Here is a 27,790-nt window from a genome sequence, read left to right as displayed (position 1 = left end):
TACTAAATTGTAATGTGATTTAGCAAATCACATTATAATTTGGTTTGGTAGAAGTCTATTCAAACAACTGCACAGTCTTACAGAAAAGCTGACATCTTCTCTTAAATGTTAGAGGGGTAGAGTGAAGTAGGTACGTTCAGCACAACCTTCTTCCAGTGGTACATGAGCAAAGAGGCAGGCAGCAGCAAATTTTATTCTTGCTTCACGTGCTCTTGGAGTTTCTAGGTCAGCCCAAATACTCTGATGGTAAGAAATAAGCACAGCAAAATGTGAAACCACCCCCAAGAATCATTTAAAAGTCCTTAAAAAGAAATACATATGCATTTATTTACTGCATTATAACTGCAACATCAAATACAACTATATTTTCATTACAAAAAAACCCACATGCAATAAAATACTCTGACTTTATAATCTGATTCAACATAGTTCATTGGTAACAGTGGAGCATCACAAAACAGTCACAAGGCTAGGGCTTGGGGTGATGAATTTCCAGTTTCTGTAACCTACTTGCAAACAGCAAAGCCGCATCATATTTTATTTGTCATCGAGGGATAAACTTTCAGAATAATGTGGCCTCATCGCAGAAGGTCCCAGCTGCCCTTAACACCCACATGAGTCTTGCAGAATCAGATTTTTATTTTTTTTTCACTTGAGAAAATATTATGCTTCTGACAAAGTTGAGGAATAGACAGTATTTTCCAGGCAAAGAGCAGAAATCCCTTTGTGTTACACCACGACCAAGGTACAAAACAAGGGCCTCTGCTAAACAGGGGCACAGAAGCCAAGGCTGTGAGTGACCTTAACTATTGTTCTGAAGAATGAAATCAGGCCATTTTCTGCAATATTTCACCACAACTTTTTATTATGTTCATCTGCACACAGGGCTTCAATTGATTTAATCTGGCATTTCAGCTATGGAATAAATCCATAATACACAGTAAGAGTCCACAGTGCAGAAGGGAGCACAAAATGTTTTCCTGAAATGCTCACAATTTGGCCTCTTGACTAGTTAAAAGGCCCCGTTCTCCATTAGAAAAGGGCCTTATTCTATCACTGCTATTCACACATCATAGGCTCTTATTTTTAATATTTCCCATGAAATTTCATGGGAGTACTTGTGAAATAAGGTCCTAAACAGTGCGAATAAACTATAGAAACAGGCCCTGAAATGGCACCATTTCTAGGGTAAATTCTCCTGACTTTCAGTCAAGACTTTTTAGGAAGTGTCACGTAACGCTGTCCAGCCTTTTGAAACAATGACCTGATTTCTTTTCATACATCTTGCATGGCATAACACTAAGGATGACTTAGCTCTAACAATTTAAATAAAAAATTAAGTCAGTCTTTTTATGCAGCTGCATTTTTATAGAATTTCATAGAGTCAGTATACAGAAGCTTACAGCTTTTTAATATAATTCTAGCAAATAGAAGGATATATATGAAAACAAAGAGTTTCAAAACTACACAGAAATCTGTAGAATAAAATATAGATCTATATATATATTTCCCAACATAAGCAATTGGCAGTTTAGAAAAATATGATTGTTACAGTCTTTGTGAATCCATAATTGTAAAAAGAAAGGCTTTAAAAAATAAGTTCAGCTTTTCAAAAGCCACATTTTAAATAAGAAAATAGACTGGTCCACATTTCCCTGACTAAGCCAAAAAGGTTAAGGAAAGGTCCAAGCAAGACAAGGAGTCTGACTTGGACTTGATATCAGCTGTGATAACATGCACATGTACAGAGACAGCTGCTTGGCTCCAGTACTGTTTACCTTAGGAACGAGCCTAATTTATCACAAATGCATTTAAAAATCGTAAATAACATGACAAAAGTGGAACTGGTCCCTGCAAGGCAAATAATTATATTCAAACAAGCAAAAAGTGACATCAATCCAGTTAGTTTCTTGTGACAGTTAAAAGGTATTTTGTACCCAGCTGTTACATTGACCAGCACATGTATAAACACAGATTATTATTACAGACTCTGCTATCAGCTACTATACATAAACAAGAAGAGATGTTCATGCTGTAATTGCCTCTAACATTTTTGATCTACTTGAATATTAACATTTACAAGAAGCTGACGTGGAGACCTGAATTCAAGCCAGGATTTCAACATGCAAAATGCACGGGGTTCATGGGAGGGTTTCTGCTCCTCCCCATTACTGACATTTGGAAGTGAATATGAGATCTGAAGAATTTTAAAACCACTCACAATATGAGTTTCTCTTGTGAACAGCCTTAGGTTTCCTCTCTGCCGAGAGGTGGATGATCTTACAGGGGACATACTGGTGAAGTTTAGATCTGTATCAATTAATCTCCCATTTGAGAGAATTCACACTTCAGTTCCAGGTCACTTCTAACAGAAAGTGGTAAAATGTACCTCAACATTTGCTGATTTTTAAATTAAATGCAGAGAATGGTTTGATTGCAGAAGCTTCACTCCAGGCTGTTCTTAATAACTTTTTAATAACTCAATTAGAACTTATTATTAATTCTGTTCAATGTGAGAGTAAATCCCTTCATTTTGTTGTAATCTTTGGGAAATATATGGGATATTTACTCACCCTATATTGGAGTCTTAGCACATTTCTTCAAACTTTCTTCTAGCTTGAAACTAAACAAAAGCACAAGAACTGATGGAAGCATGATTGATGGAGTGCTGGTGAAGGGATCCAAGATTGTTTATAGTCCAGCCTTGTTAATTAAATTGGGCCCAAGACAGCCAGCTGCTTTGAGAAGTGAGGACAGGTCCCCTGCAGAAGCACTGTACATTGGCTATATTGCTAGTAAACAACAATGCAGCTTTTGGATCTCCTACTAGTTTTCAATGTCAATGGAGTCTTACAAAAGGCAATGACAGAAAAATGCACTGCGTTATTGCTTGTGCTGTTGCTTCACAGTGGTCCAGTACACCCACGTAAACAAATGAGAAGAAGGTAAGCTGCTGGAGGGGCAGCTCTGACACTGGGCAGGTGGAGCGTGCCCTCCTGGAATCACCTGATGAACTCAATTAGCAGAAATTAAAAGAAAAAACAAAATGGAAAGAGTGACACTGATCCAAATGAATACATCTGCTGAGACAAAAATGACCATCAAGGTCTTGGAGCAAGACAAAGGTGTGTCTTCTGTCTTCCAGTCATGTATGTGTACAAAATGGAGGCTGGCGTTTGAGGACAGACACGAAATCAGTACATGCAGTATCCAAAACCTCCAGAAACAGCCAGGACTCAAGCTGTGACTCTCAGGTTAAACTCTTACAGGGTCTGATGGTGATGAGAAAATCATCTTGGGTGCTTTTTGCCTTAGAGACTGAAGCCCTAGCTCAAAGCTTTTTAAAGCTCATTAAAGCTCATTAAAACACATACCTCTAAACTCTTCCAGCTTCCCTTTAAGACATAATTTCTTTTAAAAGCTGCACTTGAAAGTTACATTGAAGTGGAATGTCACCTTTCTTTAAGTAGAACAATAATTACACTCCCCATTACATATATATATGTACATATATATATTTCATGGCAATGGAAAGTACTGTACAGAGGCATTCATTCACATCTGTAGTGAAACCAAGTCTGTGGTGTTCAATGCTTATTGGACTTGACAAAAGAAATAATTTGATTTTGAAGGTGAGGGTCATTTCATGAAAAATAACAGCCCCTACCCCTGAATTCTAGCTGGAGGCCCCTCAGCAAAGCGCTAGTGAAAGTGGGTGGCACCCCGGCCTGCCTCCAGTTTCCAGCCTCCCCAAATTCACCTCTCCATTCTAACATACAGCTTTTGATGGAGCAAAAAAGAACAAAAATAAATGGTTTGCTAGAGGGCTTGATAAATGAGTTGTGAAATCAGTTTGTTAAAAGGGACCTCTCCCCCCCTCTCAGCTCAAAATAAAGGGTCTTGGCTTATTAGGGTGTATAACACCAACATTCAAACCCTCTGGAGCACCCATGGGAGCACAGGCAGGGGCAATGCCAGGATAATAGAGCAGAAACCGAAACACCAACTCACCAATTCAGGGGCAATTTTCTGTATGTGGCAGTTGGATTACCCATCAAAGCCTGCTTAGAGAGAAGAAAAGAGCCTGGGCAGGCTATGAGCAATGCTAATGGCAAGCCTTTCATTATTAATAATCAATAATTGTTAAGCAACACCCTTGCACTCCCGTCTGCAGATGTGAGTTTAAGGACAGTCCCCGAGCTAACATGGAAGGCAGATGAGGGCAGGACGTGGCCAGGAGACCTGAAGATGGCTGGCAAGGACCAGAGTCCCCTCAGATAGTGACAAAGACGGTTTTGACACAGGACGCAGAAGAAACACACAGAGCATCTGCAGGAGGAACTGCAAGGGGGAAAAATGTATTGAATTTCAATTTATTGTAACAGGACTCAATTTTTTGTGCTACCTATGGAGGAAGAACTGGAAACTGTTACGGGGAAGTCATGGAAGAGCTATAACATGAAAAGAAGTAATGACTGGGATCCTTTACTTTAGGAAGGAGACAAAGCCGAGTCTCCCCTGCTCTGATAAAAGAAGGAAAAACAAAGAATGTTCTGTAGAGGGTAGTGCAAGTCTTTCTGCTTTCTTGGATTCAACACACAGGGACCAAAGAGGAAAATCAAACAACTCTCACCCCTCAAACCAAATTCAAAACCAATTCAGGAGAATACATTTTTTACACAACCCATGGCAATGATGTGGAACTTACTGCCGTGAATGGCTCTCAAGACAGAAAGCCCCTGGCATTCATTAAGGCACTGAACAGGCTCTCCCCCAAAATCCAGAAGACTAAAGGCAACACCTGGCATTTACTTGCAAAGGAACAGAAAACCTCCTACTTCAATTCTAGAATGAACATCTAATTCCAAAGGACTGAAGAGAGACTTTCATGCCTATCTTTCTATCTACAATAGCATTCCCTGTATCTTTTCCTGGAGCATCAGCGCCTACCATCTACCATTAATCTGTCACAGAGGGGCTTGACTTAGCAGTTTGTTCTGTAGTTAATGAAAAGAAAAAAGAACCCCCAACACTGAAATCTCAGCTAGAGTGAATCACCAGGAGGGAAGCCTCCTTCTGCCATCAGGAATGTGAAACTGCCTGTTGCTGATGGCCACTGTCAAAATTTAGTCTGGCAGAGCAGGACGGCCAACCCTTGTTCCTGTGTAATTAATCCTCAGTTTCTCCCCTTATGCCAAACCTACATGTTCATCCCTTGCCTCGAGATACCAGGCTGCCTTTTGAGGACCTAATGTCTCCTGCTGCTTCCATGGGGATGTTGTATTTCAACCTGTGCAGTTTCATCTCACCCACAGTTTACTATGAGGAGTGTTGTTAGCTCACAGGTACAACAAGCTAAATCTGGCATTGCTGAAGTCATTTAGGTAACAGGTGCCATCTAGGTTACTGCTTGAATTAGTATATTTCAGATATATAGTCCTTGTCTTTCAGATCTACTGATAATTCTCTGGTAGACAGATATTCACATTTTAAATTGGATAGACAAGAGATAATTAAAAATATCAACCGTCTGACAGATTATTCCAGCCATTTTTTTCCCTAAAAACACTACATTCAAGAATCTTTGTTTTATCATTGAGGAAGTGTGAAATAAGTCAACAATTCTTAAACATCCATGTGCAAGTCAAAATGCCTTGTGCCTAAAACATGCTGTGCACTTACACAACACCTACGACTAATCTGTTTATAACCCAGTATAACCAATAGATATTATGTTTAAATATGGCAAAAATAATAAGACTGGTTTGTGAATGAATCATGATGTCTTTACCAACAATGTTTTCTTTAGCATTTTAATAAACTAGTTTCTGAGAGTTGCCAACCACTGACGGATAGATTAATGCAATAAACTTGCAATGGCTCGGAGCAGGTCAATGATCTGAGAACTACTAAGAACATCCTCGAGAGCCCCCAGCGACTCTGGAAGAAGCTGATACAGTTCCGTGGGTAAACATGTTTTCAGCTGCAGACCAGTAACTCATTACCGCCCAACAGACAGTCCAAGTCTCCAAAGGAAGTTCTTAAACCAACTGGGTACATAACCTATGACCTGAAAGACAACTATGATGCCTGGCATAGATACGTTTGTTGGAGTATTCCTACCAGCATTTCCTGAAAGGCAAAATTATTTATCCAGTTTAATTTCAGTCTGCAATCTTTAGTTATTCCAAAAGGTTTTGTTTGCTCTGGCAATCTCTGCCGTACAGGCGTTTTATTTTTTCTTGAGGAAAGAAGACAATGTACTGTCGTCAACAAAATTTAAAAGAATTCCTGTGTATGAGCTCCCTCTTCAAATCTCTTTAGTGCTAATGAGATGTGTACACACACACATCAAAGTAAAACATTTCCTATTTAATACTGAAGAAGAGATCAGATGGAGCAAACTCCTGAGGTCCCAGAGCAGCTAAAGAGAACACACTGTTTCTTCTGATGTGCAGAGATTATCATCTGCTTATCTAGTGATGGCCATTTTTTGGAGACATTTTTTCTCTCCAAGGACTTTTACTATCCACACAAAAAAGATTAAGGAGAAGTGGAATGCCATTCTAAGAGCTCTCCAAAGTATTCAGCGATCATCAGGTGTTTTTATTAGTTGCGCTAGTAGCTTTCTTTTCAGTCCAAAATGTTTGAGTTTAGTGGGCAAATAAGCTAGTACTCAGTACAAATCATGATTGCTCTGGGGATTCTGTGCTAACATGGGAGTATGACATTTTTAATGTATGTGCATAGAACTGAACATGTTTTTCACACAGAGATTTCTGGAGAAAGCACATATAAATAATATTTAATACAATCTAAATTGCTAGCTGGAATCAGAGAAAGGGCTATTAAGAGACACGTGGCACAACAGTGATTTTCTATCTCGCTGTATTGCAGTCATGGAAAATTCTGTTGAAAGCATCTGGCTACAGAATCAATTACAATTTATAAATTAGGCCTGCTTTCACTCCAAAGGCTGGGTTGGAAGTACGCCTTTGGGGCTGTGCAAAATTCTTACTTTAATGCATGGGCACTGGTGTGCAGGATTTTGCCTTCAACACTGAAGGGTCATTAGTATGGTCAGTCAGATATTGGGCAAAAGAGCGTGGAGAGAGGCAGCAGAGCTCTGCTCCGGGAACAGGCCGGGGACTGCAGGCAGCACAGGCTGCGTGGCCTGAGCCAGAGGCACAAACAATTTACAAGCTCAAAGGCACTCAGTCTGTTTTAGAGGGTTTTAGCATCTCCCGAGAGTGGCTGGATCTGGATTAAAGTAGTGCAAGCCTTCAGTTATCTGTTTCGTGCATCACAGGTTTTTGACAAGGGATGTCTTCAGGCAGCAGCCCCAGCCTGAAGCTGAGCCATAACACATCTCAGTTTCATATGGATGTCTGAGATGTATGAGCTGGAGATTTTATAGGCACAAAAGTGAGGGTGAAATGCCCAAATCATATGTGAGCAGAGATTCAGGCATGAAGAACAGTGCTCAAGATTTCAAGGACTGATTTGGAAATGGCATGATTTAGTTTGTGTTTGGAGGAATCTGAGCTTTGTTCAGTTTCCTGGAAGTTGGGCAGTTTGTTTTCATTATTACAGTTACTGACTTGATTAATATTTACACACACTTCCAGGAATCAGTATAACAAACTTTTCAGAGGCAAAACAAGAGAATAAAAAAAAAGAGTAAATTTGGATTTATATTTCAAGCTTACTTCTGTGACTTTTGAATTCTTTCTTTCTTAGAAAAATCTTACACCTGCATTGGACAGGTGAAGTTATTACATTATGGAAGAGTGAAATTGTTTTGAGTGGGACGAACACTGCAGTCCTGTGCTTTGGATAATTTCCATTGCAAAGAAGTAGAAACATTCATCACTTCTGTGAGAAATTTAGATTACTTAATGAGAATGGATTTGCTGAGATTTAAAGTAAAAATTTCAAAGGTTACAGACGGGACTTACAGAATAAATTGAATGCAAACCCAGCAGTAAAGTGTGTTTCTAATTTAGTGGGTTTTTTGAAAGCTGCCACAACACTGAAAAACCAAGGTGACGATGCAGTTGTTCTGTTATGGTCCTCTGTGCAGAATTTTTTTCCCCCAGTTGCATACTCCTGTAGTGTCAAATGCATTTGTGAACCCATAAAAATCATCCAGATAAGAAAGGCTTGGCAGAAAGAAATCTGATGTTAGATTTTGTGCTTTTGTAAGAAAGACTTGTCTATCTCCCTACTGATTTTCTCTTGCAGCTATATTATTCCTCATTATTTTTACTTTCTCACTGCTATTTTACTTTCATCACCTGGAAATGCTCAGCAAAATTCAGATGTGTCATGTAGCTCTGCCACAGAAAAGTGTATGCACAAGTACACATACACCACATACAGCACATCTTGTTCCTGCCTCTCTTCCCCCACACTTCTTTTTTACTAGAGCATTTAATTTGACACGGAGACGTGTGTGACGATTCCACGAGGTTCCTCCCTCGGGGCTGGCAGGGAGTTTTTGAGGAGCACTGCGGGAACATGCGTGGCTTTTGCGCAGCTCATTGTGGAGATGAGGAGGAGGTACATGCTCTGCCACACCAAAGAACCGTTGCAAAGAAAGAACTAATGTGCCCCGTTCTCTGATGAATGATAGCTCCTCTCCATCTGGCTCCATCATGAATGAAATCACAGGCCTTACCTTCCTTCGCTTCCCATTTGGATGTGAATGTCTCACTTATTGCCCAGCATTTATCCTCCCTCCTCACCTTTCTGCTTTCAGCCTCCACCCCCCCAGCCTACTCTCTAGGGCTCTGCTGAGACCTCCTGTTGGTCAGGTTTTGATCCACATCAGTCCAGTTCCCCGTCACACTCCCCTTGTTCTCTACCTCAACACCTTCATCATCCCTGCTCCCTTTTCTCTAATTTCCACCTTTTAACTTTTAGCAGAAATTTGGCAATTTAATTCAATTCCAGGAAACCAAATGTAGTCGGAAGCATCAGTAGGAACCCAGTGACAGGGTCCTTGTGGTGGACGACTCTTCTCAGAACATTGGTAGGGTCCTTGTTACTTGCCCCATTTTAAACCTTACTGAAGAAGACTCTTTAATATGTAATAGCACCAATTCTGTAGCAGGGAGACGGAATGAAAAAGATTCAGAGATTTTTCCTCCTTTGAGCCTGTATTCTTATCTGCTCTGTTCATCATGACTTCTTTTTTTAGGCTTTATAAATTGTTGGACACCTCTCTATCTTTAGCTAGTTCGCTCTCACATCTGCCTCTTCTCCCTCATTCTGTGCCTCTAATGAGCTCCTTGCTGCTACACCTCCCTGTTCTACCCAAGTTTGCTTCTTTAGCAAAACTTTCACGGTTTTGTTAAAGAAATACGACTTCCTCTGAATACACCATACTGGTACTCAGAAGACAAGTTCCTCCTGCAACACAGCCAAGATGGGAAAACTGTTTCCCCTGTGTTTTTTTGTTTGTTTGTTTGTTTGTCTTGTCTTGTTTTGTTTTGTTTTTCCATGATTACTGCTGTGGCTAAAGACATGAGAAAATAAGGGATAGCTCTCAGAAATGGCACAAAATTTTAGAAATTACCTTTTCTCTCAGAAGTTAAATAGGTAAAACACCACCAAGAATGATTTCATGACAGTGTGAACAGCTTTTACATTAAAAGGCAATGTTAAAATGTACATTCAAAAGTTTGATAAATCAGGCATAAGGTTAGGTAAATAAATGACAAGTCATCATCATCATATTAGAATTTAGACTATACAGAAATCTATGCTTGACTGTCTTCGACACACTCAGTTTATACCAGTTTAACAAACCATTAATATACACACATCCTAGGAAGAAGTCTTATGTCCAGGGTGGTATTATTAAAGTACTTGCTGACACCGAGCCAGGCTGCATCCCACTCTTCAGGCTATGATCCACTACCAAATGCCTCTTGAAAAAGTAAAAAAAAAAAAAAAACCCAAACAAATACAAAACCCCACCAAAACAAACAAACCAAAAACCCACTGCTTTTCATGGACAAGATCACTGATAGAAGGTGGTGTTCACTGCTGACAAATTTGTTCAGAAAATTGTGATTGTAAAAGTTCTCCTGCTAAAGAAATGTTAAAAAATATATCCTCTTTTCTCAGCTTTTTTCCTACGGTATTCTACCTCTCCTGATTCAGGTGGGCTGGAGAACACAGTAATTGGAAAAGAAATCTGGTAAAAAATAAGAACAAAAGGAGGCCCACCCCCACTCCTCCTGAAGTCAGTGGAAACATTTCCATTACCTTCTGCAATCTCTGCATTTAGATACTTAAAAAAAAGCTCAAGATTTCAAATACAATAGTCCTAATTTCCATGGGCTGAATGTCAACCATTATATTCAAACCTGATTCTACTCTACCTGCTGTCCGGTTTGCACTTCGGTGCTTACCCACATCTTCTCATACTTGCTCTGACTTCAAATGAAAACAAGAGGTGATTTTTAGAACCACCCAGAAACTCACAACCAAACCATCATTCAGTATGTCTTGCTGAAAGATGGTAGAAACAGTAAAATTGCAAGACTTTTCTCTCAACAGTGGATGAGTGGATGGTGGATGTTAGTTTGACCACAGATATGCGTTTTTTATATATATATATGTACATACATACACATACACAATCTCTATATACATGTTATAAATATAATAACAAAATATTGTAAAAATATTAATTTTGCTCAAATACCTGATTTAAGTGAAATAATCTTATGTTGCATTTATGCGACCTATCCGGTTCATATGACGACCTTGTTAGAAGCTCTACAATCCACACTTGAAGTTGTTAAAGAGTCTGTATTTCTGAGAGCCACCTCATGCCACGCCACGAAGTTAGGTTGGGGGTGGGCCCTTGTATCTCAGCATCAGCTTGAAGGATCGAGCAAAGTTGTTGGCCAGCGTGCAGCTGTGAGTCTCCTCGGCAAGGGGCAGCAGGACGGCCAGGAGCAGGAGGAGCAAGAGGAGCAGCTGAAATGGCAGCGCTGCCCGGCACACTCGACGCAGAAATGAGCACACACCTCCAGAGCGCCTCTGAAAGACACAAACCAAGGAGCAACTCAGAAGAATGAAGACCTAGGGAGGTGCATTTCAATTACATCAAACTGCCAGGAAGAGGCGCAGAACAACCCATGTTTGGTATGCTGCAGAGAACTGAAGGTGGTGCTTAAGCTATTTCTTTGAGGAGACTATTTTACCTTCTTAAAGGATCCACTGCTGCAAAGTGTTGTCTTCTTGCAGGAAAACACTGCAGACTTTCCAGCAGAAGAAAACAATTGCCTAAAAGTCTGTTTCCCAATTACAAAGCAGTGGTTACAACTGCTCGCACCAAAGCTCCCGACTGGTCCCCTCACAGCCAGCACGTGGCAGAGAAGGGCTGTGCCAGTAACTCTCCTGTCAGTAAAATGGCAGTGCTGAGGCCTGGAAGAGAGGAGCCAGCCTTCTGCTCTCCGTCAGCAGAAAGGAGCTTTGTTTGCAGATCACCCAGCTCATGGTCATACCTCCAGCTGAGACATGCTCTTTGGATCCTAACTTTGGGGTCCATGAGGCCACAAGCCAGAAAAAAGGCCCTGCAGTGCAGCTTGCCTCAATACCCCTTATACTTTACCATGAACATCTTATACTTTAATGTGGTGCAAGAGAATGAGAGAAAACAACACTGACAGTGAAGGGGACAATAAAGTCACATGTATTGCTGAGCAGTCACAGAAGGGACACACAAAAAAGGTCACGTTGCACTTTTCTTTATGCTTGTGCAAATCTAGAGTAGCTCAGTTAACCTCATGAATTTAATACAGATTAGGACAAACAGGAGAGAACATATTTGGTGCTATAGAATTCAGGAAAGATTAATTAAGAACTGAGATTTCCACTGGTGGGATTCCTGGGTATCTCCTGCCAATGAACTGAACTATGTGTGTTTCATAAAAAAAAAAAGGCCAAGTCAACTATCTGTAAGGGTGTCCTGAAAAAGAGGACTCAATAATCCATTAATTTCATCAAACATGGATTTAGAACATAGAAGTAATGCTTAATGCTGCTACAGCATTAGGCACCAACCTACATCACAAAAATCAATGCAGAACATCCACTGAAGTGGGACCCATGTTTTCCACAAGAGAAAGTTAATTTGCTGTGTTTGAGCCACAGGCGGTGTCCATGCTGCAGCAAAATTACGGCTTCTGGCCTCCCTCCCCTGGATGTCTGAATGAACAGGCAATGCCTTTGCCCCACTGCAGCACCACCAGGAATAGCGCGTGGGAAACATCAGCAGAGAAGATAAGGAGCAGAATGATGGTAGAGGAAAGTAACTACCATTTTTTATTTTTTAAGGTTTTTCTCTCTTCCACTGCTTCCAAAACTTCTCTGTCTCTTGCAGCTCCATGCAGATGCCTACAGAATTAATTATGAAGGCAAATATATAGCTGCAGTTGCAGATCATGAGACAGTTGTGCTGTGAAATCCTTATTCTGCTGTAGATGGTTTGCTTCCATTATATCAAATGGCTGATGAGATTTCATTATTGTGTCAGGCAGATGTGGAGGCAGCAGAGCAACAATTGCTTGCTCTCCCATTTCTGGCCTGTCGTATCTGAGTTGTAACCTGCTCACGAAGGCCAGTGAAAATTCAGGTCCCTGGACACTGGATCCATCAGTAGTTAGTGGGCAATGAGTAAATGTCAGGGCATAAGCGGGACTGTGAATTGAAGCACCCTTGGGCAACTTCCTTAGGTACAGCTAGGATTTGCCCACAAAATCAAAGCTTCACCAACCTGTCTGCATCACAGGAGTCATCTGCTCCTACTGTGACCTGTTCTCAAACACAAGCCAAAGTACCAGGTGTGAGCAGCTGTTCTAGTGGGACTTTCCCTTCTCTAGTCCTGGAGCACAGACTTGAAATCTTTCACATCATCTGGATTTCATCAGGCTATGGGCTGAACAAAGCCTGCACGGCTTCTGTATTTATAATCAATGCTAAAATCACCAAGCATGAGGGCAGCAGCCACAACTCTTGGTCAGAGCTTTCTGGTCTTGGCTCTGTAATGCCATGAAACAGCCACTTGGTGTAATCAATATAAACCAATGGACTGCCACTGACAGGTGCTGCTTTAATTGACCATTTCTCATTCTTAATTCTCCATTGGCTTCCATAACATGCAGCAGTATGACAAATACATTCATTATTGTGTCCCATCTATAAGGAAAAAAAGCCTTTTCCAGGTTCCAGAAGCCATGGACGAGTTTGTGCATATCAATGGGTGTAGTTCTATTAGTGGAAGATCAGATTAGAGTTACCTCTGCCTGGGGACAGTTCAAACTGTGCTCTTTCTCCTACCACTAAGATGCAATAAGACTTAATGCTGATGTTGTTAAAGGGTAGGATATTATGACTGACTGCTCAGTAGTTCATCAAGTCTCAAAAATGTCCTCACAAACTCAAACTGGGAATTAGAAGCCCACCTCTGACTGACACAGTTGTGTGAAGGACTGACAATCTTCCCAGCAGCACCTAAAATTTAGGCCTTACAGCTGTCAATCCTTTAGCATTGTTTTTGAAAGCTGCTTCATTTTGAAACTGTCATTTTATTGCCATACCAGCTGCAACACCTGTCTTCCCAGTTATCTCCTTCTGCCTCTGAACTGGTGGGAAATACCGGGCTTTCCCAGTTGTTCCTCATCTCTGTTCCTTCCCCAGCCCAGGGACCAGATGCCTTATGGTTGCTCAGGTTTGTCTTTGCCTTCCTATGATGACCACACTGCCCATTAGTCACTCACATGGCTCCTACTCAGATTCTTTTACCAATCCAGCATTTGATTCAGAGCAAACTGGATGAGATTGAAATGTTATTTGTTATATGCCTTGCTTTTAGATCTACTGAAAGGAGCTGTAAAATACTATTGCTTTTCAAGCTCATCCTCCAGGAAGAATTAATGTGAAATGGCCTTATTAACAAGCTATCTTTTGCTTTCCTTGGAGATTTCTGCAGGGTAAGATACTCAGGCTAACCATAGCAAATCCTAGCATTAGAAAAATCTGTGAAGGGACATTTGCCTGGGGGTAGAACTTCAGAGAAGGAGAAATATTTTGTCTTCATCTGCTGCTTCTCTCCCACCTGCTTGCTGGGTTTATAGGCATTTGTGTTTGGTGAACTTTTGTCTTTGCTGCCCAGCTACTCTGTTTTGTTTGATCACACAGCAAGGTCAGAATCTTGTATTTCTCACTCCATTTGTTGCTATGGGAATGACTCTGCTATCACTAACACGGCATTACCATGTCTCTGCAGGACTGAAGATGAGGCACACAGGAGCTGTGAGGGTTTGATGCTTTCAGCAAATTTGCAGTGATAAGCCATTAATATATGGGGGCTCCAACCTGCACACACTGAAATCCATGGGAGATTTACTATTAACTTTAGTGTCTGCAGCGGGATTACGCACAGCGACAACTAAATGAAGTCTGGTTTGGGAACTACTTGCCCATGAAGTTCAACCAGATACTTTTACAAATGGATTGGGCACTTGTATGCCTAAGTTCTGGTGTTCTTGTGCACATGAAGCCTACATTAATTCTGTTGCTTTGTGCTTTCTGAACAATTGGTGATTTTTATTTTTTTTGCTGTTACAGTTTTAGGACAGAGAATTTTGAAGGAGACGCAGTAACTTTTAATAGGAGAGATGATGCAGTTGGAAAAAGCAGGGAAACTTGTGGGCACTGACTCCCTTTCCTGAGGGTGAAAAAAGCAGCATTTCAATTTTCCTAAGACAAAGTCAAGGTATTTTTTTAGGTGTGTGCTGAGACAGAGAGATGCTTTCAGGCTGTGGTGACCTGAGACTATGGCACCAACAGGGAATTCAGGAGGCCAAGGTTCAAACCTTTGGTCTGCTGGGCTCAGAGTGATGAGGGCTGTATGCGTCTACTTGGAGTCAAGACCACACTCCCAACCCTTTAGCACATGATTCTGGGTTAGAAAAGGACAGTCTGACATAGCTCCACCCTTGCAAAAGACAGTTTGAACATTTCATTTCCATGTAAGATCAAAGGTGGTAACCACAACCTTTGTGATGCAGTGGAATTCCCCTTCTCCAGTCACTCCAGCTACTGGCATCAGTACGGCTACTACCCAGCACCCACAGTGCCTGCAGTGCATGTGTCAGATCTAGACTCCACAAAATATTCTGAAACCAAATCTTCCTCTGAGGAAAACTGGCAAAGCTCCAGTGAAGTCAACAGAACTTTAATTTCCACCATCTTAGAATAACAGCTGGAATACCTGTGTATCGAGCCAAAGTGTCAGAGACATTTTTGAAACACACATGGAAAAGGAATAGGTTGACATTTAAAAAGAAAATATACTTTTAAAGTTCACCATCAAGGAGAAATGTCCTCCCCCTTCTCCCTCAAAATACCAGGACAAGCAAGGACTGTCAAGGGGTAGATGGCTGTGTTTTCTGTAATGCTAAATGCATGCTTGTTACCAAATGAACTGCACTGGCTGTGAACATTCACATTTGTACTTGATTCATGTTGGGGTGTTTGAATGACAAGCATCTGTTTAGATCTAGGGAGTCCTCAGCACTTAAATCTGTTTGCAGTTAATAACTCCTTACTAAACGCACCGTGAAAAATCACTTGGATGGGGAACAGCAGAAAAGCACTTTAGAACTTGCTACATAATATTCCTGTGTAAGTTGCTGAAGTATTTTGCTAAAAATCAGTGCACTCCCTTGTTCGCTATTGACCACATTCCAGGATATATGAAAACACACAATCTAGCTATTTGAGGGAGCATCTTATAGCATGCTCATTAGTGGGTTGTTGCCTGACAAAAATCACACCTGCACCACTGAATCAGTTATCCAGTAGAAAAAAAGATTTAATCTGGATCCATTCCTCTTACCTTAGAGCATTTCACTGAGAGATTGTCCTGGGTAACGCACGGCTGTCTGAAAACTCCTGCTCTCCCCATGGATAAAGGGACCAATGCCCTAGTGTCCTAGAGACACTACACAGAGACACCAGCAGTCGTGCTGCTTCATGCCAGTGCTGCACCCAACCCAAGTAGCCTATATTCTACAGCAGTTGGTGCAGACGTGTAGGGACTAAGGCAAGCATAAATAAGGCTCCAACTGCTTTCAGCTCAGGCAGTTTCCTGAGCATGGTGCAGCTTGTCCATCTAGCTGATGCTCAGGGAATGTTTCTTCCAGATACTTGACCAGTTTCCCCTTGAACCTATGCAAACTTTAAAAGTTCTCAATATCCTTCAGCAAGGAGTTCCACAGGTCAACCAACTGACATGAAGAACAAACCCCTTGTGTTAGCTTTGAACCTGGCTTCTAGTTTTTTCTTGTGGAAAAGGTGGAGGGTCAACTCCCATCTAAACTCCCTGCACCACGCATGATTTCAAAAACCCCAGAGTTAAATGCTCAGACAGGATGAACCCAGGCCTGCATCCACAGTGAGCAGATCACAACATAACAGGCTTAAACTATAGCAATAGGTACAGATGACGTACATCTTAATAGGAAGAATAGACAGGCCTTGGAAAGGATCACCTACATAGGTATGAATTCTACTGCTTCATTATTCCTCTGATAATAAGCAGAGCTGCCAGGAAGGCTGTAACAGCAGCTTACCATACATCCCTTTCATTCTGAACATGAGCATGCCATCATCAAGCACCATCTTTATCAGTGATATTGTGCCTCTGAGAGGCCCTCAGTTTCTGCCACTTCAGATCCCCACTGGGTACTAATTCAGTTGCAACTCACAGAGGTGGGTTATTGCCAACAAGAAGAAATCAGTTCCAGGGGGGAGCACTGGCTGCACTCTCAAACCAAAGCAAACTGGGTTTTTACCTCAATGCAAGATAGTTTGGAGCTGGGCTCCTCATCAGTTCTCAACTTAGAGCCATGAGCATCTCTAAGATAAGCAACATATTGCAAATCACTGCTGGTCTTATCCAGAGGGAAATAATTTGGGGTAGCTGGATTCTACTGTCTCCATAGAGCTGAGTGTCCAACGTGCTCCTGGGCAAAGCCATGTCTCATTTCCATACACCACAGCAACCTCTGTTCATCAGAGGTTATGTGACTTTTGCAAGAAGAGAGGAGCCACAGGGTTCAGAACTGTACTTTCCTAAATGCAAACACCGCCCAGGTTAGGCAACCGGCACTGAGGAATGAGTAAGGATGCTTATCAATCTCCATCTCATAAAGAGCTACCAGAAGGAACATGCTGAAGGGAGGTTAACTGAGGTCACACAAGCAATTTTAGCTCTGATATTTTCTATCTTCAGATTGCTTGACTTCGCAATGTTAACATTGTTTTCAATTCTGAAGAGCGTAAATGTATGTACATAAATAAATAAGTAGGCAGACAAATTACAGGCTTTGTTTTCTCCCTTAGGGGAGATTCTCGAGTACCTCAACATGGCTGGATGATAAGACAGAATCTTTGATGAAGGCTTCATTTAAAAAAACAGAAAACGAGGAAGAGCCAGCAGTTTGTATCTGTGGTTTCAGCTGTCACATATGGCAGATATTTCAGAATTTCTGCTGCAGAGTTGCTTAGAACTAAGTACTCTGCCACATGCTACTGTGACACAAAGAGATTTATAAAGGTTAGTTTCTGTGTGCATATAAAACATGACATGCTTTTAGGAGAACCATGCCACAGGACAAGGGCTACAGCCTGATCTGTTAAAGTAGCACTGATTTCTATAATACTTCAGGCCTAAGCAGGCAGAAAAAGTCCCTGGTTTGGTCCTCTCTTTGGCACATAAGCAGTGGAAACTACTTGCTTTTTATCTGGAAAGTGTTTGATATGTGATAAAAGATATGAAGCACTGTGGAAGATCAGTAAAGTGAGATATTATCTATATCTCTGAAAGAGATATTGTAAACTGAGGGAAAAATACTTTTTAATTAGTCTTTTCCATTTGACTAAGAAGGTAATTGTACAGAAGATTTCAAGTGGCCAACATACAACAGCACTTTAGGAAAATAAATGGGCCACATACTTCCAATAGAGAAGCATCACTAACACGAGCATGTATACACAGTGCTGTGAGTGTCTGTAAAGTGACTTTCAGCCATGAAGAATTCCTGTCATATCTGCACTTGTGCAGAGCAGAGCACATTACTGTTTTCCTCCTGGCAAGCTGTGGCAGTTCTTGCTTTGCACAGTTTCCTGAATGACTGCATTAATTTGATTGACTCCAGATCAATGGTGTCTCTAAATAAGATTAAATTACATGTTCCTCTGTCTGTGTGTTACAGGAGATTACTCTTAGTAGAATCTCAAAGGAAGCAATTAGCTGACCACTGATGTAATGAATCCTAATTATTTTGTTTGTACAAACAATAAAGCCAGAATCATTTGTTCAGCAACGACGTGTTATTACTCTGAGCACTTGAGAAAATAAATCAGACGGTGCTATCTAGACCTGTAAATAATGAGCCTTTGACTTCCTATTTATGCCAAGAATGGTCATGGAATATTTTCAGGTAGCTGGGAGCCAACCTTTGAAAGTAACATTTATCATAGTTATTATTGAATATTTGCTCGATTGTGTCCTTGGGTGTGCTAGGTGCCCTGCAGAAATATCCATCTACATTGCCCTGTCACTGGCACCTGCTAAAAATTCACTGCAGCATGTGCAATTTCCTGCAACTGCTTTTTGTTAATCAACAAGAAGTCACTCACATCTCAATCATTAGCCCGTACTGTTCCTAAGGGCACCAGTGCCTAGGGGCATGTCCTCAGCAAAGGATGAATGATCAGAAAAAAAGCACATTAATATACACGGAGCAGGCTCTATTCTGCCCAACATTTGGCCATGCAGGTTAGAAACAGAATAAAACCAGAAGGCAACGGAATGAGATTGGCTGCAGCTGGATCTTCCTTTTCTCCAGGTTGATCTGCTGCTGCTGCAAAATATTCACAGCTCAAACAGGAGAGACAAGCAGTCACTGGGGACCTTGTGTTGCAGAAAGCAGAGATCAGTCCAAAAATAGCTGAAATTCTGCCACCTCTGCTGATTTTGTGTAACCCAAAAGCATGAGGGAGCTGACAAATTAAGATCTAACCTGATCCCATTGCCTGCAGGCTCCCTGGATGTGGCAAGTACAGTGATGCAGCCCCCAACTATGTGGACTTTCTGCAGGTATTATCTCCCTAGATCAGCCATTCTCTCAGGGTACTTCGTTTCCTTCACCATGGTTTTGAAAGGATATTCAAAACACAAAAATATTTTGCCTAATCTTTCTTTCATTTCTAGCCATACTTTAGGTGTTAAATATGAACTGAAAATAAACTGCAAAGCCATGAATTCTGCAGTTCTGCTTTTCCTCTTCTCTCAGCCTGAACAACGATGCACCCAAAAGGGATCAACATGATTTTCTGGTTCTCTTAAGCAGTGCTCAACAATCTCATGGCAACACAGGCTCATGTCCTGATAAAAGCCTTAGCCTGAATGAAAAAGCCATCTCTGCTTACAGCACTTGGATTCTCACCATAGTGACCCTGTTTAAATACAGAATGAATGCTCTGAAGTCAGCAAAATCCCACTGAAGTGAGCCAGGTGTAAGTTACTGCAACATTTGTACTGGCTGAAGGGAAATGGCAGATTGCTTGTTGGTGCAATGGGAGCCATTTCCTTCATACTTAGGAGGCATTATAAGTTCTTCGTTCTTTCCCAACCCGAGCTGTTTCTCTTTGTTTGTGTTCAGTAGCTATTAAAAACTCTTAGAATGCTTTTTTGTGCTCTTGCTGTAGGCCTAATTGACAAATGTTTGCTGCCTGCCATTATGTTATTCCAGTATCCTTGAAAATTAACTGCAGACTTTAGTCTCCTTAAGAGAAGTTAAGGAGGAAGAAATGGCACCTAACCCAAAGTAGGTGGGACAGATGAATTAAAAAATTCTATCTAATTGTGCAGTGCCTAAAGTTTTTGTTTTCTTTTCTTTTCCCCTACAAATGACCCAAAAGCAGAGAATTAGTCGGTCTTCTGGAATACCCTTTTAGGCCTCTTCTAGGGAAAAGCAGCCCTACTAAATGTTTGGCTGACTCCACACCAAGTATTAAAATGTAATATTGTTTTTCCAGCCTGAAAAATTCTGGTGACCTTAGTGGCTGACCAACAGTACCGAACAATCAATTCTGAGTGACACAGGCAAGAACAGAAACTCTTTGGAGGTTTTCAGGAAGGCTGAACTAAGGCCAAAACCATTCAAGGGATATATGAAAACTACCTTAAATTGGTCAGTATTTCACTGGGGAAAAATACTGGAGATGCTACTCCACATTTGAGTACCAGAGGAATATATCATAGGAATGAGGAAAGTCTTGATTTCTGGCCATACTAGAAGTGCACTGTACTGGACCCATTAAATATTGGTCTCTTCTAAAGAGATGTTGCAACAGAAGAAATCAAGGGTCTGATTTAGCTTAGGAAGATTATGGGATTATGCTCCTGTAACACGTTATTCATTCATTCTGTTTTGGGCAATGAAAGCCTTATTCTATTCCTTCTGAAAATAAATGGAAAGTGAGATGACAGTACAAAGTAGAAGCTAACAGTGTCTATAAACAAGGAAAATTGTGACAGAGAGAAAAGTTTCAGTTCAACACTGCTCAGGTCAACAGAAAAACTCAGTGACTTTATGAAAATGGGATCAAAAATGCTGCTGAGGTTTAATAAGAAACTGGCAGCATTTTGTTTTCTTTAAGCTTCTCCTTATCATCCCCTGTACTGCTTTTATTTCTTATGTCATCACTTCCAAAAGAAAATCCTTCACAGAAGGAATTCTGCTGCTTAGAATAAGGATTAGTCTAATAACATTACACAAATCTCTTGACTTTCTCTGTTTTTCTGCATTAGAAAGAAGGTGGGCTGAATGATCCAAAGACATTTTTTCAGAACTGTCTAAAGAATCAGAAGTCCCATTTTCAAAATTATTTTAGGCACTTGGCCCCTAACTGCTTTAGAGAGAGAGATTTGGGCTCTTCCTTAGTCTCTTTTGAAAAATGAACTAAGTTCATATAGCATGTAAATGTATAAAAACTGAGTTCTCTTACTCTCCCAGGAGATGGATATTTAGTTTATAGAGATACAGTAAACACAACACAAGAGTAAAAACTCTGTAATATTTTTCCTTTTAAATACTGGAGAAAATAAACTCCTTTAAGAGAGGTTCTTAATAAGCCAATTAATCTCAAGGATCTTTAGAAAAGTTTAGTTTAAAACAGTTATCTGCAAAATGTCTGATGAAACATTTTTTAGCTTCATGATAGGAAACTGTCATACCTTTCTGAATCTGTCTGGTTCTTCCAAAGATCCAGGACTCTGTTTCAAACAAGAGAGAATGGGAAAAAAAAGCCAGCATGAACTTATTATTTCGAATTCACAGTCTCCTGGAGAGAGTGAACCAGCAGGAGATTTTTTTAAATGAGCTTTTTAACACATATTAGGCAGAAAACCGAAATATTTTCAGGTTCTTGACCATTTTAATCCGATGGGCAGTTCTCCCAGCAATAGCTTTGACTTTACTGACACCTATTGACTGTATTTATGCTTACACAAAGTTTTGGTCAACGAAGCATAACTCATTACAAGCAATGGCAAACAATTCTTAGAAATATGCTCTTTATTGATAGAGGGTATGGTTACCTTCCATGGACTTTAAAAGATTTATATTCTAAGTAAGCTTTGAATTTGAAGAAAATTTTCAGGTGCCTCAAATTTTAGGTGTTCGAGTTCAGATACCTTCAAAAGCACTTGCATAGACCAAATGCACACCTGTAAAGTCTAATCCTTTGATTAAGGTATCTTTAAGTTGAACACATAAAGTAAGTAGTTAAGCTAGAAAAAATTCTTAATTATGCATGTTTACGCTAAGAACATGGCAATTTCTTTAGCATGCCATGCAATATCTTATATACGGGGGTGAATTCTCTCATCCTTAGCATGTCATATATATAACAACTTGGTAACTTCTCTAATTATTTGGTTCTTGCATTGAAATGCTTCCTCTCTATTTCATTCCAAATCCTTATCCCGTAAAGATGATTTCAAAAAGGACTTTGAGAAGAAAGGTCTTTCTATGCATGGATACTTTCTCAGTCAGTTCAGTGAGTAGCTATTCTGATCACTCTGTGCCATGCCGGGAGACACAAATAATGAACAGTGAACATACTGTTGCTGTGTGAACTGTTAAAAAATAGTTTACTGGAGAATGTTGTGTGAAGAAAGGGCACAAGCCTAGAAATCCATGTGCCCAGAACTAGGTATATATTCACAATATTCACACACATGAACATCTCACAGTCCCTGAGTGCAGGTTTGACAAAAGCCAGTTGTAGTTCTGTTTTGAACCTTCTATTCTGAGAAATATTCTGAGCAGTCCTTACAAAGGGAAGAGGATAACAACTCTTATTTTAATACAATCCTTATATTTATAAATATATGGCTATGTTTGTTATCTATACAATTTGTTATTATATAAATTATATATAAATTATTACATAAATTAAATATAATTTACACGTGGCTATGTTTGTTCTATCTTTGATAGCATTTACTAAGGGAGGTTTTAATCAAGCAGACACACACATGTACTGCTCAATTATGACTAGCAATGTGAAGCAACCTAAAAGAGCAATAGCAGAGATCAGCAACTGTGAACTGAGTGCTGTCACCTACCGGTGAACTCACGGATGCTTTCAGTTTAGATTTGTAGAGCGTCCACTGGTGACAGAGGTCCGCCATATCTCCAGCGTCAGGATAAAAATAATGAAGGCCCTCAAAGAGACGCTCACGATCAGGTACGTGAGATTGCAGCTCCTGCAGGCAAATACAAGGTCAACAGCAACTCAGAATTCAAGAAAGCCCCACATTTTAAACACAGCATTCGAAAGAACAGCGGTACTAAGTCAAACTGCTGCAGGTATTCTGGAATAGCGCATTTATTTTTGTTATCACTTTTTGACCTGAAATGACATAAAAGGGTCCACTTATCCTGCACTTATCTGCAGGACTCCTGTGGCCTTGGTTATTTCCATTTGTCTAATTTCTTCTTACAGCGTCCATTGTCATTACATCTGGCTACATTCAACGGAAAGAGAAAGAAGCCAAATACCTGACACTGATTTTAATCAAATTCTTTTCATGGACACTTTTGCCACACCACATCAGAAATGTCCAGTCCAACAGCCTGATGCCAGGCTGCTCCCCTCTCTTCTACCACTCTGGCGCTAGCAGATCTTTCTTAGTAGAAGGGGTGAAATACTTGTCCTAAATTATTGAACTTCATCTACTCTAGAGTCTTCTAAAGAAGAGCGTAGTGTTTGAGCGATTATTTTTGTGTGTTTTGGGGATTTTTGCCTGTTTATTTTGTGGATTTTGTTGGATTTTTTTTGTTGTTGTTGGGTGTGTGTGAGGGGGGAGGTTGGGTTGGTTTGTTATAAATTCTGATAGATTTTGCACTTATTGCAATCTTTTCCTCCATCTTCATCCCCTGAAAACTAACCTCCAGCTTAGTCTGGCGTGCTTGAATTTCCTCTGTGGAAGATGAAGGCCCAGCAAGAATTTTGGTCAGTTTGGTGTTTTCTCCTTGTAACCACTCTTCAAAGTCACGTAGGAGCTTCAAGTGGCTGCTTGTATTTTGCCCTTCTATTGTCTCCTAGGTTACAGAACAACATGAACAAAATAGCCCTTACGGTTATATCAGATGCTCCCTCTGAAGGCCTGATTTCAAGATCTGAACCTCCGAATTTGTAACCCATAATATCAAGTTAAGCCAATAAATTTGTTCTTGTGAAGCTGATATGAAGGTAGATACAGAGTCTCCCTCTCACCTGTTTATGGTTGGGATCTTCATCTAAAAGACGGAATGCAGGTCCAGACATCCAGCTCCTGTCCATTGAGGCTATTTTCTTCTTATCAGCCACTGGTCTGTCTAACTGCCACTTTTTGAGAAGACTTGAAAACACAAAACCGGAGACATCAGTGCAGTGAAATATGTAATGATGAGACATCCACATTTTGACCAAGGCTACAGAGGACACCTCTGGTGAAATAGCGCTATTATTATTATAATATTATTATTACTATTAGTAGTACGAGTACTAATTAAGTTCTTTCCAACATCTTTTTAATGAAAGATCACAACAGGCAGGAGTGTCTCAAAGCAGCACCAGTCCTCTAGTTCTAACATTTCCAAATGTTTTGTTTTCTTTTATTCAGAGGAATGAGGGACCATAAAAAATACTACTTTGACAACTTACCTTCCAGTCAGGTAAGTAGTACAAGCAGTACAATTAAGCCTTCCTCAATTTAGTGAGTCCATTTTTATGCCTATTCTGACACTATGCATGAATATACTCACACACGTAGCACAGTATTAAATTTTAATACAGACTAGCAAATATGAGCAGCAGTCTGACTCTTCACAGTGAGGGCAAAATAAATTAAGTCTACATTTGCTCGATAAGAGAGGATTTTAGCTCTGTTTATACTCTTGCAGGTTTTCAAAAGGCACAAATCCCTGTCCAGACACAGCTTCCTTGGAGATATCTCCAGATCAGACAGTGAGGAGAACAGGAAGGTGAGGCAGAACTGCAGAAGTCCCCCAGTCTATGTCCTGTTTCCTCTGATAGGGACTGGCAGTACAGGGGTGAGCCAGGTCCTAAGGAGACACTGCCTGCTCCAAGCATGAGGTAAAGGCAGCTTCATAGACTGCTCTGGTCTCTGGATTCTCTAAAATAGTTTTTTTGAAAGTAATGATCTCCAGTTAAAAAAGATTAAACAAAATCTCACCTTGCTCCTAGCATTGTAACAGAGCTATTTACTTTCACAGTGCAGAGCATAAAGCATCAAGTGTGTCTAGTCATACAGCAGTAAGGAGCATCCCCTTGAAAGGACATGAGGGAGACATACACAAACACTTACCCATTTGCCTTCTCCTTCAGTGACCTCCACGACTCATTCAGCTGATCCAGCTCTGCCTGGACATGGGCAGCCTCCTCTGGAGAAGAATTCTCCATGACCAGCTGGCCATGAGCTTCCACAATGTACAGCTGGATCTCCTTATCTGGAAACTCAGCTAGGCATCTCTGAAACGTACAGCCCTTACAGTTACTTCTAGGTATCCTGGGTAAAGCAGAGGCTATGTCAGACTGAAGGCCATGCTCAGTCCAGGACTATGCTGGTTCTGTTGGCACTAGCTAGAACATACCTAGCGGGAAAAAAAATATGCTGTGGATTCTTGCAAAGAGCCAATATAGGTCAAAGAGCTGATGGGAAAACTTAAAGGGCACAAACTGTCAATGCATCCCTTCTGTAGCCTTCCCTTCCCATGAGATATCTTGGTTTCCCACATGAAGGAAAAAGCTCCCATCTGAAGTAACCTGCCAGAGTGAATCTGGCATGCAAAATACTGCTACACAGGGATAAGCCAACAGCTGTGGAACAGCTTAGTTCAACGCAATATAAGGTTAGCTAACAGGGTCAAAATGTTCAATGCATCAATGCATACATGCAGCCAAAAGTAGGTATTGTCCAGAGAGACCATCCTGGGAGGAAGACTTCTTTTTAAAACCACTTATCCTCTGATAATGCTTTATCCATCTCGACAGTTCTTCAGCCATTTCTCACTGTACTTGTCTTTTACCTAGCTCCACAATCCCCAGTACAAGGCAAAGCAGTGAGGCAGCAGCAAGCAACCGTTATCGCAGGAGGATCAAACCATCATTACTCTCCCCAGCCTGGAAACCCTTGCTAGAAAACCACTACCCTTAATGTCTGAATGGTGCAAAATGAATAATTAACATCTTATGCCAAGATATTTTTCTCACCTCGAGGTCTGTGATCCTGTCCTCAGTGTTCTCCCCTTTATCAGCTCCCTGATAGGACTTAATCTTCTCCATGGCTACTGTGATCCACTGCTGGAGGTCAGAAAGTCTGTCATTATATGCCAAATGCTTCTGAAGGTGCTCTTCACTCTGCTGCACCATCATCTACAAATGATAAAAATATGTCAGCAACTAAACCCAGACAACAAGCCATTTCATTACTGGAGCTAACACCATAACTACTGGCACAGAATCTCAGGGGCAAAAAGGAAGAAAAACAGCTATTAATGAGACACAAAAAACTTTGGCACCAGTGGCATAGAAAACACCTACAAGCTCCTGCAGGCCTGAATTCAACCACATGGGGGGGCATTAAGCACTAGAATAGCTTCAACTGAAACAGAATAAAGAATATGTTGGTTTTTTTTTTATGTCCCAGTGAATATTAAATACATCTTATACTCCCTGAATCAGAAATTACTGTAGATACTTTTTTTTTTTTTCCAAAAGTCCAGTTCAGCGATAAATGGGATTATTGCGATTGAAACTAGAATTCTGCAGTACATATTAGGGTAACACTTTACCATATGTATTTTTATGGTGACCTGCATAACTAAGGTAATTTTATAAGGCCTTCTTCTGAGACTGCTTTGGAAGTCCTTTTATAGCTATGTTTACAAGCTACAAAATACCTCAATCAAGTAATTATGCAATTGCAACACTCTTCTCTTATTAACTTTTATGTCACAAAGGAATCTGTGAAGAAGTCCCAGAACCTCCACGATAATATAACTATGAAGTCTTCTGGTCAGAAATGTCAGGACCATTACATAAATAATTTATATATATATATATAAACTGTGTGGATGGTATCCTATCCCAAAGGGAAATTACATTACAGATAATCAGAGAATTCTGGAAGAGTTATCAAAGTCATAAGAATTCAGTGCCTTCTTCCCATGAAATTAAAATATCTGTTGCTCAAAGCATATAATCTCATATGCTCAGAGACTTTTAAAATATTTTTAAGTAGTGGTAACTGACAACTCCTCAGGCAACTAAAACCCCTCCTGTTACCTCCAGTGATCTCTTCAGGGCCTGAAAGTCAGATGAAAGTTGGTTCATTTCATGCCTGTGTGCAGTATTTGACTGAACAAGCTTCTCTACCTCCTCCATTTGAATTGCAAGCTCTGCCAAGTCATCTTGTATTATCTGCCGAGGGAAAAACAAGTTCCATGTGGGTAATGTGCTAGATGTGGCATGGACCTCCACAAAATATACACTAAAAGTAGTTTCATTTGATAGTGTGAGGGGGGAAAAAGAAAAAAAGACCAAACCACTGTCATTAAGACAATTTTTTTGATGTCTAGAAGTAAATGTTCCTGAAATAAATGGTTGGACATTCCTACATGTTACTAGTTGATAACAAATAAGACAAGTTGCTTAGAATTTGCCAGGGGAGACATGGTATAATTAGCTAAGTACTGCAAGGAACTATGGTGATGACACTCCTTGGTCACCAAGGGTGAAGTGGCACCGCACAGCTCACCATGGCGAAAAGGAAGAGTCACATCCCCTCTCTCTTCCCCTCCTGCTCTTCTCTCCCCTCTCCCAGCTATGCAGTCCCACTGGGTGCCTTGAGCAGGCACTGCTGCATGTTAGACCCTTTGCTGAACCAGTTCAAAACACTAACCAACTGAAAAATGGACATCTTTTTCTGTTGTTTATTTTTATTTGTCTTGGCCAACTGAATTAGCCTGTGAAGTAAATCCAGCGTGTGTTAAGGCTGTAACAAGGTAAAGAGCAGGAAGGGGGGGATGCAGAAGGAGGTGGGACAATGGGAACTCCCTGCTTTTGGAGGGAGTTAGATTGCTTCAGGTTATCTTGTGCAGTAGGAAGGATCAGGATGCATTTT

General features: G+C 40.6%; 1 protein-coding gene across 7 annotated transcripts in view; it reads right to left on the bottom strand.

The window, feature by feature from the left end:
• Positions 1-302: 302 nt before the first annotated feature.
• Positions 303-27,790, bottom strand: part of SYNE3 (spectrin repeat containing nuclear envelope family member 3) — a 66,519-nt gene continuing 39,031 nt past the window's right edge. For 4 of the 7 annotated variants that reach the window (XM_082057653.1, XM_082057654.1, XM_082057655.1 and 1 more), the window contains exons 11-18: positions 26,953-27,087; positions 25,879-26,040; positions 24,974-25,137; positions 23,881-24,004; positions 23,553-23,705; positions 22,727-22,867; positions 21,332-21,370; positions 303-11,058 (exon numbers count right to left, since the gene is read on the bottom strand). In XM_082057653.1, the coding sequence (XP_081913779.1) occupies positions 10,861-11,058; positions 21,332-21,370; positions 22,727-22,867; positions 23,553-23,705; positions 23,881-24,004; positions 24,974-25,137; positions 25,879-26,040; positions 26,953-27,087 (1,116 nt within the window). In that variant the 3' untranslated portion in view covers positions 303-10,860. Of the gene's footprint in view, positions 11,059-21,331; positions 21,371-22,726; positions 22,868-22,892; positions 23,129-23,552; positions 23,706-23,880; positions 24,005-24,973; positions 25,138-25,878; positions 26,041-26,952; positions 27,088-27,790 lie in introns of those variants that run through there. The other 3 variants (XR_014184546.1, XM_082057656.1, XM_082057657.1) reach the window with 3 other exon arrangements.

This window comes from Streptopelia decaocto, assembly GCF_964273445.1.
Source record: "Streptopelia decaocto genome assembly, chromosome: 7".
Lineage (NCBI taxonomy): Eukaryota > Metazoa > Chordata > Aves > Columbiformes > Columbidae > Streptopelia > Streptopelia decaocto.
The sequence above is the reverse complement of the archived record's forward strand: the minus strand, read 5'-3'. Positions and strand labels throughout refer to the sequence as shown.